This window comes from Triticum urartu, chromosome 6A, assembly GCF_056163025.1.
Source record: "Triticum urartu cultivar PI428250 chromosome 6A, HENAU_Tu73, whole genome shotgun sequence".
Lineage (NCBI taxonomy): Eukaryota > Viridiplantae > Streptophyta > Magnoliopsida > Poales > Poaceae > Triticum > Triticum urartu.
Genome location: NC_141878.1, coordinates 460,128,385 through 460,145,041, shown reverse-complemented (window position 1 = coordinate 460,145,041; position 16,657 = coordinate 460,128,385). Strand labels below are relative to the sequence as shown.

The 16,657-nt window shown below is 42.2% G+C and overlaps 1 protein-coding gene across 1 annotated transcript in view; it reads left to right on the top strand.

Annotated features, from left to right (window-relative positions):
• Nucleotides 1-762: 762 nt before the first annotated feature.
• The window catches only part of LOC125516068 (putative E3 ubiquitin-protein ligase SINA-like 6), a 39,000-nt gene continuing 23,105 nt past the window's right edge, over nt 763-16,657 (top strand). The window contains exon 1 of the mRNA XM_087530567.1: nt 763-959. Coding sequence (XP_087386693.1) covers nt 763-959 — 197 coding nt within the window. The remainder of the gene's footprint in view (nt 960-16,657) is intronic.

The window sequence follows — 16,657 nt, the reverse complement described above, 5'->3', positions numbered from 1 at the left end:
CGGTCACTCTTTCAGCATTCATCGGCATGCATGCATGCATGACGCGGCAGAGCAGATGTCCACACCGGTGCATGCACGCGTCCGCATGCGGAATCTTGGGTTGAAATGGATAGCTCACCGAGTTTGAGCGGCGGGATTGAGACGGAGAGGAGGTGGAATCCGACGTGTAGAATGCCAAACGATGAGGGTATTATGCTGTCCGTGTGTCTTTGTTGCAGGTTCAGCGAGAGGCAATGCTGCATGCAGGATCGTGATGAATGAGTACGTGCCATGTGAACGAGTGCCTTGTATGTATTTTTCGTGAGCAACAACGGTACATCCGTACATTGATGAGGAAGACGAGCGCTCGGTATTGCATTATGCGTACAGGCGCACAGCTGCGCATGTCTCTGCTGCACTCCATATAGTAGCAGACTTCTTTTCACTGTGCAAGTCACGGATGTAGACATCACACCACTCAACCACGACCACCGGGCCTGGCAAGTGTAGACTCGTGACGCATGTGCGATGTTTTTGGAGGATTCTCATGACGAGGACGAGAGGGGCCTCGTGCGCGCGCGCTCCCGTGTTTGAGGATGCATGCATGTCCGCAGTGTAAGGTAATCGACCGGCCGGTATTTACCACAAGGGACGCATCAACTACGGGGTAGTGAAGACCCGAAAGGTTGGATGGATAGTTAAGAAAGAAACCCACACAGTTCGTGAGAGATTAATTTTACTTGTAAGGCACGCACGTACGCGAGGTAGAACACAAATAGAGAAATGAAACACACCAGACTGATCGCAGAGGCCTGGAGCCTGACCTGGACGCTGGCGGAGGACCGGATCACGGGCGGCTCCAACGCCGTCGACCCCACTAATCATCACCGAACTGGATCGAAAGATTCCTTCCTATGTATATCATCGTCGATGCGGCGTATTATGTCCGTGTACAACGTACGTATCCACCAGCATTTCAGGTACGTAGCCTCAATGATACTCATCATATATAGATGGGTAGCAGCAGAGGCACGTGGACGCGACATGGTAGATAGAGATGGGAAAATGGCGAGATATATGCAAATGCAAAGCTGCAAGCATGGCTCCAGCGAGGACTACGGTAGCATAAATGTACGTGGCTGTCGGACTAAAAACGCAGCATGCAACGCCTTTTCTCTCGTGGACCGGGACGTGAATCCATGCATGGCATGCATGGCACATGCACATGCGCGGCCCGTCTCCTCTCTCGCCGCGCCGGCCTTTTGTTCGCTCGCCGGCAAGGAGGCACGTCGTGTTGACGTGCTAGACTAACCGCTATCCGCTGTCATTCTGGTTGCTAGCTGCGCATCATCGCATGCTGCTCGTTGATTAAGTCGACAGGCGATGATAGCTCCGTGTATCAGTCCGCTCGACATGCCTTAGCCATTTTAGCCATCTCTCACCTTCTTCTTAGAGCCAGCCATTTCCCGTTCACATGGGAGCATATGACTCCGGGAAAGATGGCCATCTTCCTGGTGTCCCGTTGCGGCGGCTGGGCCGAGAAGCGATTGGGGCAACACAGTCCACAGCAGATACGAGAGAGCAGTGCCATGAACGTGAAGCACCTGGCGAGAGCAGAGGCAGGACCAGGGCCAGCGAAGCCATGGGGGTCCAGGACGTTCAGCCCACGGGCGGAGCTACGGACAGACAAGTCCAGTCCCATCTCCTGTCGGGGCGAGACATTCGTTCTGACTTCTGAGGCAGACCCGTGCCGGGACGTTCGCTGCACGCATCACTATGCTTTGGGGATCGCCTGGCAGCTAATCACGAGCTATCATTAAAGGAAAAACTAGTCACGAGCTATCATTTAAAGGCAAGCGTGTTTAGCCCTAGAAACAATAATCATGAACTTGTTTGTTTATGTTACTAGATGAATTTCAGAGAGCCCCAACTTCAAACATAGGAGAACTTATTGCATTCATTGAGTTTATGTCCCAAAACATATTTTTGTGCTAATGTTTTTCATAAGACCCAAAACTCTCATTTCATGTCAATAATTGCCAGGCTGAATCGACTTGTTATGCCATGTGGTGAATACGTTTTTAGTTTGAATTTCTTGACATAACTTCCCTTGTAGTTAGAATACTCTGTTGAAAAACATCGATTTTTTTTGTCAAAATTACGTAAAGTTTGGATGTAAACAATTTAAATCAAACTGCTCATCCAAATGAGTTGAAGATTTCCCGGAATAGCAATTAAACTATTTATATTTCTTTAATGAAAATTCTATCAACTTAGCATCTCCATCAGAAATTCAGACAACTTTGTACAACAATTTCAAAATTACGACACTCTTAAAATGCTCTTCTAAATGAGCTTAAACTTTTCTGGAATAGTAATTAAACTATTAATGTTTTTGTAATTAATTTATATTGCTAGAAACTTAGCATATCCAGCTAAAATTCAGACAAATTTGGACAACAAACTTCAAAATGATGGTTCCCTAGAAAAGCTCTTTCAAATGATTTAATGTTTTTTTTGGAATAGTAATTGAACTATTTATGTTTTAAAAATGAAATTCTACAAACTTAGCATTTCAGGCTGAAATTTGGACACATTTTGACAGCAAACTTCAAAGTGATGATTCTCTTAAAATGCTCTTCCAAACGAGCCGAAACTTTCTCTGAATAGCCATTGAATTATTATGATTTTCTAAATTTGTAAACCTTTCCAGAAATTTCATCTTCCCATAGATACTCGATCAAAACATGGACACAACTTTGATTTATTTTTTTGGAAACATTGTTCAGTTTGTGCCAGTTCATCATGTTGGCAGTAATCTCAATGAAGTGTCACACATAGTTAGAAGTACCAAAGGGGATTCACACGAGGCAATTAACTAGGCTTATGCCCTCATGATCGAGGTAAATTAAAAAGCCTACTCCTGCTTGGATTATATTGAAGGTGGACAGCCTTGTATGAGAGCTTGGGTATGGTGTACAATGAAGGATCGCTTGGATTATATTGGATTATCTGTAATCTAGCCCTAGCCTTTCCTTATATGTGGGAGAAGGTTTAGGGTTTACAGGTATCCAGGTCGGTTGAGGCCGTATGGGGATCCTCTAGGATCCCCGGGGAACTTGCCTTCATCGCCAAGCTGCTACGTGTCTCGCGAGGCCACTGAATGCAACGTGGCCTATTGCACCTGCTCCAAGCCTGCTAGGACGCCCTCGATACATGGCACCGCCAGTTCCTGATAACAGAGATCAAACACAACTAAAACCATAATCACCACAGTTGTGACAAAAGTGGGATTGGTCGGTGACATAGAATGGAACTTGTATGTGTTGCAGAAATTATTAGCACAAACCTTGTGGTTTTGCAATCTATTAGCTTTGTTGATTCTATATTTTGGATTTTGTAAAATTTATTTCAAAGTTCTTCTCGTAAATAAAATAGTATATTCCCGTGCACACAATAAGTTTAATAGGAAAATGCATAGTGCAACACTAAACAAAGGATGCTAGTACATATTTGCGCTACTATTTTTCCAAGTGATGGAAAGTGCGCTTAAAGTGCTTCTGCTTGCTACTAGAATTCAGCCTAAGGCCTTCTTGAGGTCTAGCCAAACATCTAGGGCATGGCTACGCCTCGCCTATAGCAGTATGGTAGCTCGCTCGCCTAAAGGGGAATCCTTTAGTGCGCCATTACCTCCTCTATTTTCGTTACCTTCATTCATTATTATTTTTCTTTTTTTCTTTTTTACGAAATATCCGAAATATGTATATTATAAAAATTAATTTACTTAATTTTATAAAAGTGTTCATCGCGCATTTGGAAAAAATGTTCATACATGTTAAAACAATGTTCGCGCAACTTCTTAAAGATACTGATAGCATTAAAAAAATATTTTCTTAACATTTAAAAAACATTGAACCATATTAATAATCGTTAAATTTTCGAGAAATATTTATAGAATTTAAAATAATATTCATTTAACTTTTAAAAAATGATTTGAGCCATTCGAAAAATGTTTAAGTGTTTAATATGTTTGCGACATTTTAAAGAAAATTTAATACAATATTTTTTGCGCTATTTTTTAAAGTCTTCCATACCATTTAGGAAAACGTACATGAATTGTTAAAAATATTCTAAGAGTTAACAAAATGTTTTACACATTTAGAAAATATTCATGACATTTATGAAAAAAATGTGTAATGTTCACCGTGTATTGAAAAAACATTCAACATGTGTTAAAAAAATAGAATATGTATCTGAACACGTTCAATGTGTACTAAAAAATGTTCAGTGTGTGTCAGAAAAATGTTGAATGTGCATGTATATAAAATTCGAAATGTACTTGAACAACGCCCCCCCCCCCCCCCCCCCCAGCCCAAAAAACGATGAAAACCAGTAGAGAAACACACATAAAGGAACACAAATCTGAAGAAAACAAACAAAGAAGAACATGGCAAAAAAAAAACTGCATGGAAGGTTCTAATACCGTATGTACCGGTTTGTAGAACATTCCCAACATCAATATACTGGATGATCCGCTATGGCGAGTGTCAGCGCTTCAGGCGAGATGGAGCTAGATCTCGCACTAATCAAGACACAGGTCCCCCACAAAATACAACACCAATTGGTGGTTCATTGGAATATCTTATTCGGCACGTTACTATATGTATTTGGTACGCAGCGTCCGCAACGGTTGCCATGCATAAGCTTTTTATGGGCCTACTATTTTACAACCAGTCATGGTTTCGTGGACCTTCTAGATTCTTCTGGTGTGTTTTCTTTTCTTCATTCTTACGAGGGTGTTTACCTGGTTTCTGTTTGGTTTCTAGCTGTTACGGAAATTATTAGCGTAACCGTTGTGGTTTTACAATTAACGAGCTATGTTTTCTTGCATACGTTTTCTTAACATTAGGGTTCTCTGAAATTCACTCTTCAATGTTTTGTGGGCCACATCTGCATGTGACGGAAGTGGACATGCATAATTAATTTTCTTTCACTCTCTAGCTTTGTTGATTCTATATTTGTATTTTTAAAATTTATTTGAAAGTTTTCCTCGTAAATAAAATTAGATATTCTCTTGACACGCAAAAGGTTTAACGGGACAATGTTTTCATATAGTGCAGAAAAAAAATGATGCTAGTACATGTTTGTGTTACTATTATTTCATGTGATGAGCAGTGGGCTTAAAGTGCTTCTGCTTGCTGCTGGGTGTAGCATATTCAACTAGAATTCAGCTTGAGGCCTTCTTGAGACCTAGCCGAACATATTTTTTTCGAAAAGGAGGAAGACCCTGACCTCTGCATTGCATGGTGCACACATCCACGAGCCCTAGCCGAACATATAGGGGCATGGCTACATCTCGCTTATAGCGGGATGGTAGCCCGCCACACCTCAATTGAACACTTTAGTGGGCCAACCCGGTATTGGTATGTTACCTTTTCTATTTTAATTACCTCCATTCCTTATTTGTTTCATTCCTTTTCTTACTTTTATTAAGTAAAATTAACTTTTCTTAATTTGTAGAAGCGTTCATCGCGCATTAGAAAAAAATCTTCATGTAGGGTAAAAAAAATGCTCGTCCAACTTCTTAAAAATATTGAGAGCATTAAAAAATGTTCTTGATATTGACAAACGTTCATGTGTTTTACAAGTATGTTGTGAAATTTTCCAAACGTATTTATAAATTGTAAAAAATATCCATGTAATGTTTAAAAAATGTTTCATACCATTCAAAAAATGTTTATGGGTTTAAAAATATGTTAGTGCCATTTTAAGAAAATATTTTAAAACATTAACATTGTTTATAAAAAGTATTCTGTACCATTTAGAAAAATGTGCAGGAAACTTAATTTTTCTCTAATGCTTAACAAATGTTTTACATGTTTAGAAAAATAAAATATGTTCATGAAATTTATGGAAAATGGTCAATGCGTGCTAAAAAGCATTCACCATGTATTAAAAATATCCAACATGTGTTAAAAAATATTGAATGTGTATCAGAAAAAGTTTAAAGTGTATTGAAAACATGTTCAATGTGTATGTGAAAAATGTTCAATATGTATCAGAAAAATGTTAAACTTGTATATACAAAATTATTGACGTGTATTAAAATAGAAGTCAACGTGTATTTGTAAAAATGAAAAAAATTAACTGAAAAACTTGAAAGAAAACCGATGAAAACCTATAGAGAAACACACAGAAAAATAAGATCAGAAGAAAACAAGTAAACAAAAAGGTAAAAAAAAAAGGCAAAAAAGAAACTACATGGAAGGTTCTGAAACTGGCCCGTACTAGTACAAAAAGGGCATTAGAAGCGCCCCTCGAAGCGGTTGTGATCCAAGATATCTAAGCTGTTTGTAATATTTCCACCGGTGATGGATATTTTTGTGGTCTATATAATGAAGGCGGTTGGAAATTTGGAACCACCTGCAATTGCTAAACATTGGAGACAGTTTTAGAATTCAAACAACATGATATAATTACACCACCTGTCTACAAAATGTATCCCCGCACCCCGTTATTCCACCCGCCACCATTTTCTTTCTCCACTACTACTCGAAGACGTGGCGGCAGATCCGCCTGCCAGGAAGACGTGACAACAAATCTACTGAGGGCAAAGGCTTGGCTAGAGACTCGTGTGGGAGTGTCACCGCCATGGCAACATTCGGGAAAGGGTAAGAGGCGTGCGTGTAAGTGTGCTAGCAGATCAGGGCTTGCGCCGCCAAGCCTGGTCGACGACCACATGGAGGATTCCTTCCTGATGTCGTCGACACCGCTGTGTGAACATCATTCAGGCAGGGTAAGAGGGGTGGGCATAAAATTTAGGTTCAACTTTTCGTAAGACTACCACCCCCTCCCTGTATAATTCATTGCACATCTATCATCACCCCTTTTTACATGTTGCCACACCCTACTTTATCCAGGTAACTTTCTTTTTGTATATCACATTCTATTTCATCAGTCTTAGTGATGCTAGCAACTTCATCATAGAGAGCGGCGATGTAGCGTACGAGCATGCCTGCTCCCGCTACACATACCAATGGAACGAGGACGCGCCATGCCATGTATTGAATGCGATTGTATGGAGCAGGTGGGGGTACTTAGGGTCTGTTTGGGACTGCTCTGCTTCTTAAAATTCAACTATGCTCCGGAAAACATAAGCCAAATAGGGATAGCTCCACGATATGCCGCTCCGTAAAAAACTAGAATCTGGGGTGCAACTCCTAGTTTTTTATGAAGCTAATCGGGGGGTGCTCCAAAAAACTCTAGAAGCTGGAGTTGGGTGAAAATTACCCACCACTGCCGCCGGTAAGTAGATACCCCTTCGTTTCTTTGCCCTCAACCAATCAAATAGATCTTTTCCATCAAATTTTCCATTCTTGAAGCTGGAGCTAGATGGAAGCTAAACATTCTCTTTGATAGTGCTACAACTTCAGCTTGAAACTGCTCCAAAGTAAATTTAGTGGAACAAAACTGATTTTGACGAAGCAGAGCAGTCCCAAACAAACCCTTAGCGTCGAACAGTGGCATACATGACTCCGCCGTTTGACATGACGATGCCGCACACGGTGCATATGTTTCTCTAGTGTAAGATACACATGGAAAAATATATGTACACACACGAACTAGTGTATGCATGCGTTAGCCGATTTCTTGATTGGATTTGTATGTGGTGCTGGTGCAGTGGTGCACGAAAACAATTGCCTACGTACTAACATGCATGCATCAAAGGCTAGGTAGTGCATGTAGTTCCCTGGCCGATGGATTCGGCAGCAAGAATGCATACACTAGTGCTACGTATATCCCGACTATACGCGGCGGCCACGAGGACTGGCACGTGTCAATACATACCCGAATACCCTGCGTTGGCCGGTATACATACTCGAATACCCACACAAATCATGCATTCAACTCCAGGCCAATGTATAGCCGACCAGGTATATATTGACCAGGTATATATCCCGACTATACGTTTTGTTTCTTTTTGTTTTGACGTCTGTCTGCACGCACCTTCCAAACGTCGGTAACTCCGTCCGGCATATCCATTAAATAACTCGGCGTACGCGCCTTGAAATACGGCGTCCGTCCCATATCCCTGAACAGCTCGACGCCTCACGATACCGCAAGCAGGCGAGCTCGTCCACGCCGGTGAATATCCGCTTCATCATACTCGGCATGCTTCTTAGATCAGCTAATTTGTGGATGATCATATCGTTGATCTTACTAAAGCATTTCGTGAGTCAACGCAGATTATTTTCATCGAATAAGCACGTGAAGTGACAATTTGAATAGGATGTGCATTGTTGAATATGACATGCATTATTGTTTTGTCCTTCAGTACACATTCACATCTAGCTACAGTTGGTGATGGAGCCACTAGCTCTTGCTCCTATATGTACAGTGACCATAGGAGTACATAATATCCACCATGGGTCCTCCAAGAGACATGACTGACCTTTTGACCATCTTCTACACATCTACACCATCGGAGTGCTCAAAGCCTTTGACCTAACCAGAGTGATCAACTACTCATGCTCCATGTCACGCCAGAGGAGAGGCGCAGCAAGAGTCCAACACTTCTACACATCCATCCATCTTATAGTTTGCCACAGACGAATGAACACACTTACCTATGGACCCAAGCCAGTGTTCTGATTGGGACGTGTTGTTTTCAACCGTCATTGTCGACACCCACCAACCTATCAAGGCCGTTAGTGGGGAACCTTCACGCTTGACATCTTTCAAATCAGGCGGAGAGAGTTGTCTGTCCTTGCCTTGGGGCTTCTACTCTTACATTATTCTAGTGGTTGACACATTTAACAGAGAGGGTCAACCTGCACTCAGCAAAGAAGCTCCTTTGCTCGCATGCCATTAGGTTCACCGTACGCTGGGCCTCCCTGCCGATTTGATTTGCCTCTTCGGTTAGAATATATGACGCGCGTGCTTAATGCTGCCTATCCTTGTTTTGTCTCTCTCCCTTCTCTAAAGGTGGAGGGTCCTTTTCTTGTCATTCACGTAGATATTATATAACCAATTCAGGAGCTTTATTAGTTCGCCTACAAAAGGGCCTTTATCAGTAGGCGTGATGGCCCTGAATCGCTTGATTATGATCTTTGTACTCTTCTTAACCATGTTGTAAAATGTGGACAGGATAGGAAAGGGGATGGGGGGATGGGGTGGTGATTCTTCCTGTCTCTTGTCGAAGCTCAAGTTGAAAACTTTGCCACCCCACCTTGGTTGACATCTCACCCCAGTGACCATTGACACTGAATTCTGAGCCTGCAAAGGAAAAGTTTTCTTCTCCATGCTTTCTCAGTTAACTATCTGGAGTGCAGAATGGGTGTCCTGCACCACGGATGGGGATAGGGTGGCGGCATCGGAAACGATTTTCTTTTCGCGATGCAATCCGAGAAGTTGTTTATCCCTCACTAAACAACAGCCTGCTGTCCCTCTCAAACATTCCTTTGGATTGATGAGACAACCGGCTGACCCCTCCAGACAACTAGTTTACTGATAAACTATAGGGGCGGTGATCAGTTTAAGGGTTTTGTAAGAATTTAATAACTGGAGTGGACGTCGCCGTAATTCTTTGCGAGCGCCCACCACTCTTCCCTATCTAGTGGTCGATGAGGAAATCAAAGAGTTGCAGTAAGTGTTATTTTTGTGTCTAGACAGATTAAAAACAATCATTCTGCCATTTTGAGTGTTGACCAAATGCTCTTACGCTGACAGGTGTCATGCGCAATTCCTGTTTTCCCACTAGAAGTTTTGGTATCCAAATTCTAAATCTGCCTTTTTATTTTGTTCTAGAATGTTTGGGGTCCCAGGATATTATTGGTATGAAGAAAGGCTATCTGAGGAATGCTGCGTCTGGTGGGACAAAATTTTAAGCTTATACTCCACTGTCGACTCTTTTGCCTAGCCACGTGTCGGGGTGTGATTCCTTTCTTCCTAATGAGTTGCTGCAAGGCCTAATTTTAGTTTTAATACAAGTATCAGCAGTTCATGTTTATTCTGTGTGGTTAATACTATTTGCACTAGCGGACAGTGCAAATTCTCATAGTCTCAGGCCACACTTGTTTTTCTCGAAACCCAGGCAAAACATTTGCCTCATCTGTTAATTAAGCAGAACATAGTTGTCCGATTAATTAAATATAAAACTAGGCTAAAACCGTCACAAACCGCCGAGCGACACACACATGACACCACACACACCTCAACAAAGAGGACCTCATCAAGATACACTGTGGCGTCATTATCATCACTTCTCCCCAACAAGCGTCGTCGCGCTCCCTAATCTCCGAGCAAGCAACTCCGACTCCATCGAAGACGAACCTCGACTCAACCCTCAGCATAAACGCTGTGTGGATACCCAATAAGACCCATCACATGCCCAGCCACCCACATCCCGAAGGCAGCGCAACTCTTCATAGAGAGCTTCGAAGGAGAACTATGCACGGCTAGCGCCGTGAAAGACCACCCAACAGACCACCTTGAAACCTGAATATGATTTCTTTTAGAAACTCAGTAGAAATAGACACTCTCATGCACACACATACACTCATTTCTATAAACGCATGCACATACATACACGTACACAATTCCTTAGGAGCAATACAAAAAAAAGACCGATGCACCAACATAAGCATCGATGGATGACTACATGATCGATGGGTATTAATTACCGAACCAAAGGCATCATGACGTGGTAGTAATTTACTTGCTGATGTTTTATTTATTTTATAAAAGATGGATCCAATTGTGTATGTTTATAAAAACCATGAAAAAAGTTGGATAGGAACAAAACCAGATTACTTTGTATAGCCATGCACAAATGAAAAAGGTGCCTAGAGTTCCAAATCTATTCTAGAAAATATTATATGACAATTGATCTAGTTGTGCACACATTGTAGGTTAGTTTGGTTGATGCCTGCACAACTCAACACCTTCGGAATTAATAAGAAAATTGGTAAATAGTATGAGTAAAAAATGTTTACATGAAATATATTTAAATATTTGACGATTTGCACGCACTGGGAAGGCCACCGTGTTAGTTCTCTTATTGGAAATGGGCATACTACAAACGAGTGCATATTTTTCTGCTCACGGGCTCCTTGGAGCCTGGTATTTAAAAGAAATAGAAAAAATATTTTAGAAAAATCAAGTTCTTTTCTGTGAAAGCTTATACATGGTCACTATGTTTTGCATTCTGTATTAAATAATATGGTTATTTGTAAGCTGCACAAAGAAAAAAACTCTGATCGACCGAAAAACAAGCCCATCCTAATATAACATATTTGTTTTTGTGTAGCCGTGTATGAAAATATATTTCCCTAGATCGACATAATATGAATTATATGTTGCAAAATTATACCATTAGAAACTTCAAATGTTTTAGTTTTTAATGGTATAACTTTTGTGATGTATATTTCATATTACATTAGAAAATTACGGACCTAGAGATACGTGCAGGACCTGTAAACCGAAAAGGAGATAGTATGACTCTAATTATTGCAAACCGTGATAAAATATACTCAGATCCATATGGAAATATGTGACTTATTGTGGGAAGTTTGCAATTGCCCCAATGACTCCATCTTTAACAGAAGAAAACTTCCAATCAAATTAGGTTGTCTATGAGATACACGATGGATTCGTACATGCTACTCACTGCGACATGTGGCGGGTGTGTATGGCCGCTATGTGCAACCGTTGAGAGCTGGTAGCACATAATATGTTGACTACCTTTGGATCTTGATAGTTGGTGTGTCTATCAAGGAGATAATTTTGCTGGCTATTGGTGCGGCGACTTCAACATCTCCTTCCGTGTTATCCTGCGGCATGGTTAGGTTTCTTCATCTCTCTGAACTGGGGGTGGTGGATCCCATGTCTGTACCGCGTGAGGTGATGCTTGAACTGATGTTCCTTTAGCTATTCGTAGATCTCGTTTCAAGCAATGGGTGACTACTGCAGCCTTTAAAGCTTGCTATAGCGCGTGCGTTTGAGGTGTATCTTTTCTTTACTGTTGGTTTAGTGCTTTTTTTCAATCTCCAGCGGACGTCGTACAATCGAAGGAAGAAAAGGGCTAGTATGTATTTCAATGTAATTTTATTTTTTAATGGTCATTCTACGTCCAGTTGTCTTTTCATTGTACTGGTTATTACTTTACTTGATAATTGTCTGATTTATGATGCCCCTTGGATGCCTTTTGTCAAAAATGAACAAAAATAAAAAATAGTTGTGTGCATCATATTTTGTAGCGGCCGGGGCTGTTTTGGCTCTTGGGAGCATATACTCCCTAATGAACAGTAAATTGAAAATAAATAGTAAATAAAATTTGAAAATTCTGATTTTTTTCATAGATGTTCTTGTTAGTGTAACAAGAGTGCTTGCCAACTTTCATGCGAAACGGGATGACGGTGATTCATCGGTGAAAAAAAAAAATAAGTGTAACATTTGGAGGTAACATTTGTCGTTTGACTTGTTTTTTTTTTTGCACAGATCAAAATACTTAAACTTTCCTCCTAAAAATTTGCAGGTAGCGTTTTGGTGTGACAATGATCACATATAATTTTTTTTTGATATTTGGAAAAAAAACATTTTTCATGGGCAGAAGCACATGCTCCCAAGAGCTGAATTGGATTTCTCGGTTTAAAGCTCCCTTTTATTTCAACCATGCATAGCCAAACATACAGAATTTCAACCTCCAAGTTATTCCAACCTACCTGTCAGGCAAGAGATGCCTTATCCTCAGTTAACTAAAGCAGGCAACATGTTATGCTGCTTGCATGTTCCCTTTTCAGCTGGCCTGCTGTCGAATTTTTAATTTGTGTTCAGATCGCAGGCCCCAGCCTTTCCTCCGATTCATCACACACCTTGGGCGATTCGAAGAGTCAGTTAGCAATGGATTGCAGCCCTGAAACCTCGCCTCGCCTCAGCCCACTACCGACGCCACCACCGTCCACCCACCAACCCTACGACGAGCTCTTTCCGACCCAAGGCTCCAATGCTCGCCGAGCAAGAGAGAACAGGGAAAGAAGCAAGACAAGGTGGTGCAGTGAAGTAGGGAACTAACAAGAGAAGAACGGTATGCTGCCAGTGAAGCCACTCGAGTGGAAACAAGACTGGAGATGGAGCAAAGTGACTGCTGCATGCTTACCGTTGTCTGAGAATATTCCTCTTCGGCCGGAGCTGTTTGCACAGTATAAAGTTGAGCAGAAGGCCAGCTGAGATTGGCATTCGTCCAAGTCCAGAGTGACGTGGTATGACGTCTCCAAGTTGAGCGTGGCTCCTTTCACCTAACATGCACTGTACGTGTAGATCTCGCCGCTCACAAAGGCGTATCTTGTATTCTTCCGCATGAGTCGTTGTGGAGAGCATATGAAACGGCTTCGGTCCTTCAGAGAACCGAGCAGCATAGAGCGAAGGGTTGCTTTGCAATATTGGTGTTAGTCAAGCAAGAGCGTCTCCGACAACAGAGCTAAAATATGTCTCTCTAAATCCATTTTTGGTAGACAATTTTATTTCTCCTTTTACAGCATACCTAAAACTTGATACCCATATTTACCGGAAAAGGGTTTTGATACCCATATTTTCGGAATGACATCAAACACAGGGGCGGATCTAGTGAGAGGGGAGGGGAGGGGGGGGGGTTGCTATTTTAAGATTACTAGTCAATGTGTGTACGTGCATTAATTTGGAAATATATTAAGTGCATGCCGATATTAAGTATGATATTATTTACGTATTATTATGTGATTAGCATTATTTTTGGCATGAAATTAATTGTACGCTAAACGTGTTGAACGCTCGACATTGAAGCAGTCTAGGTCGTTCGTTTGCCATGATTTGATGGCCGAGATTAATTAGATCTGCTCCTTTGGGTCTTTTTATATTGGTATAGATTTGTGAGGCTATGATGATGTTTAGTGTAAACTTTAAACTATGGCACCCCCAAGCCTGTAGTTCTAGGTCCGCCACTCATCAACAGTAAAGATCCGATGCAGGAGACGCCCGGACCGGGTAGGACAACAACAAAATTGATGCGCGACGACTGGAGTGGGAGGCGCGATAGTGGAGCTCGAGCGTTGCGAACTGGCGCACGAAGCTCGGGAACGGTGATGTTGGGCGGTTCGGAGGCAGATCAGACGACGAGATGGTGGAATCCGATCGGGACAATGTCGAAACTGCGTAGGACTGTGGTGGAGCTTGGATGGGCGCCACCACTGAGCTTGAGTAATGATGGCGAGGAGCTTGAGACATGTGGCAAGGGCAGAGCGAAGAGCAAATCTATGACGGACTGCCGAAATCGGGAGGCGGCGGGGAGGACCTGGCGGGATTCGGTGGCAACGGCCGTGGGGCTCGTGGCAGGCAACCTCAAGCGGCGGGATTGGGTGGCAGGGTGGCGGCGGCAGTGATCGGTGGCTGGAATCGACTGGCAGGGCGACATTAGAACTTCACCGAGCGATGGCTGCGGTTGGCGCCACGTTTTTGGGATTTCCGGTAGTGTGGTAGGAAAGACCTAAATATTGGACCTGGATAGCAAAATTTAGGTGACCACCAAAAGAATTATTTCCCATGCAGATTTAGATGTGTTGCTTGAGCCGTTTTCTTGGCAAAAGAAAATAAAAATAAAAATTCAGGTCTTAGGTCTTTGAGAAAATTTTAGGTTTGCCATTAGCGTTGTAATCTGCTACCTGCAGTGATTGTGCGTGTGTTACTTATGTAGTTATGTGACATAGCTCCTATTGTTTCATCAGCACGGAAGATCAAAATGTGATGGCACAAAGTGATGGTGCTATTTTTGCATGAAACCACATGCTTCCAAAATGTGCCTACAGGGAGGGAAATTAACCGGCATCCGTGTGTGTTGAAAAAGTATTGCCTTCCGTGGACCACCGTATGGCTAGTCCATCGTCCAATGATGTGGCAGTAGTCGCCATGAGAAGTCTGCCCGATTATTTTTTAGAAGGAAGGCTCAAGAAGAGCCCGGTTCTGAATTGACAATGGATTACACAAGGATTGCACAAGGCCGCCGGCACAACCGATTTGGAACAAAAAGAAACAATAGATAAACGGAGTTGCCGAAGCAACTTACAAGTTACAAGCACCCAAGACTACATACGCTATAGAAGTAATCAGAATAAGCACTACCTTGTAGTTGACGGAGTCCTCCGAGTGAACTTAACATAGTAGAGCAATCAGAGAAGAACTATAGTCGGAGCCAATGCCCAACATCGATGGACCTTGCCCTTATCTACCCTAGAAGGTCAACATCATAATCATGTCGCTCCTCTCCAAATTCGGAGGGGACCCCCGCTCTTCGCCTTGGCTCGAAAGGCACCTGACTGCCAGTAGATGGAATTGCTCTCCCTAGCGCGACGAATGAACATGGTTCCAGGCATCAAGGCAGATACTCAGCTCGACACGCCGATGCATGAATGATACCAGACGAAAGTCCACACCGTGACTCGCTGTAAAAAGAACAAAGAGGAAAAACTGCACAAGGGAGCTTTCACGGAACAAACAAACAGAGAGAAAATATGGAGCATTCATAATTGGTATCAGATTAGACCTGTAGGAATCAGCTCCATGTGTTTGCTACCACATCTTGCTTCTGCCAACAGAAGAGAGGATCCCTCTCCCATCCTCTCCAAAGGCAAAGACGCCCACCAAGCAAGCACATATCGACCAACGAAGATATCCTAAGGAAAGTGGTGAAGGAAATATGCCCTAAAGGCAATAATAAAGTTGTTATTTATATTTTCTTATATCATGATAAATGTTTATTATTCATGCTAGAATTGTATTAACCGGAAACTTAGTACATGTGTGAATACATAAACAAACAGAGTGTCACTAGTATGCCTCTACTTGACTAGCTCGTTAATCAAAGATGGTTAAGTTTCCTAACCGTAGACATGAGTTGTCATTTGATAAACGGGATCACATCATTAGAAAATGATGTGATTGACTTGACCCATCGGTTAGCTTAGCATTATGATCGTTTAGTTTATTGCTATTGTTTTCTCCATAACTTATACATGTTCCTATGACTATGAGATTATGCAACACCCGAATACCGGAGGAACACTTAGTATGCTATCAAACGTCACAACGTAACTGGGTGATTATAACGATGCTCTACAGGTGTCTCCGATGGTGTTTGTTGAGTTGGCATAGATCGAGATTAGGATTTGTCACTCTGATTGTCGAAGAGGTATCTCTGGGCCCTCTCGGTAATGCACATCACTATAAGCCTTGCAAGCCATGTGACTAATGAGTTAGTTACGGGATGTTGCATTACCGAACGAGTAAAGAGACTTGACGGTAATGAGATTGAACTAGGTATGATGATACCGACGGTTGAATCTCGGGCAAGTAACATACCGATGACAAAGGGAACAACGTATGTTGTTATGCGGTTTGACCGATAAAGATCTTCATAGAATATGTAGGAACCAATATGAGCATCCAGGTTTCGCTATTGGTTATTGACCCGAGATGAGTCTCGGTCATGTCTACATAGTTCTCGAACCCGTAGGGTCCACACGCTTAACATTCGATGACGATCAGTATTGTGAGTTTGTGTGTTTTGATGTACCGAAGGTAGTTCGCAGTCCCAGATGTGATCAAGGACATGACAAGGAGTCTCGAAATGGTGGAGACATGAAGATAAATA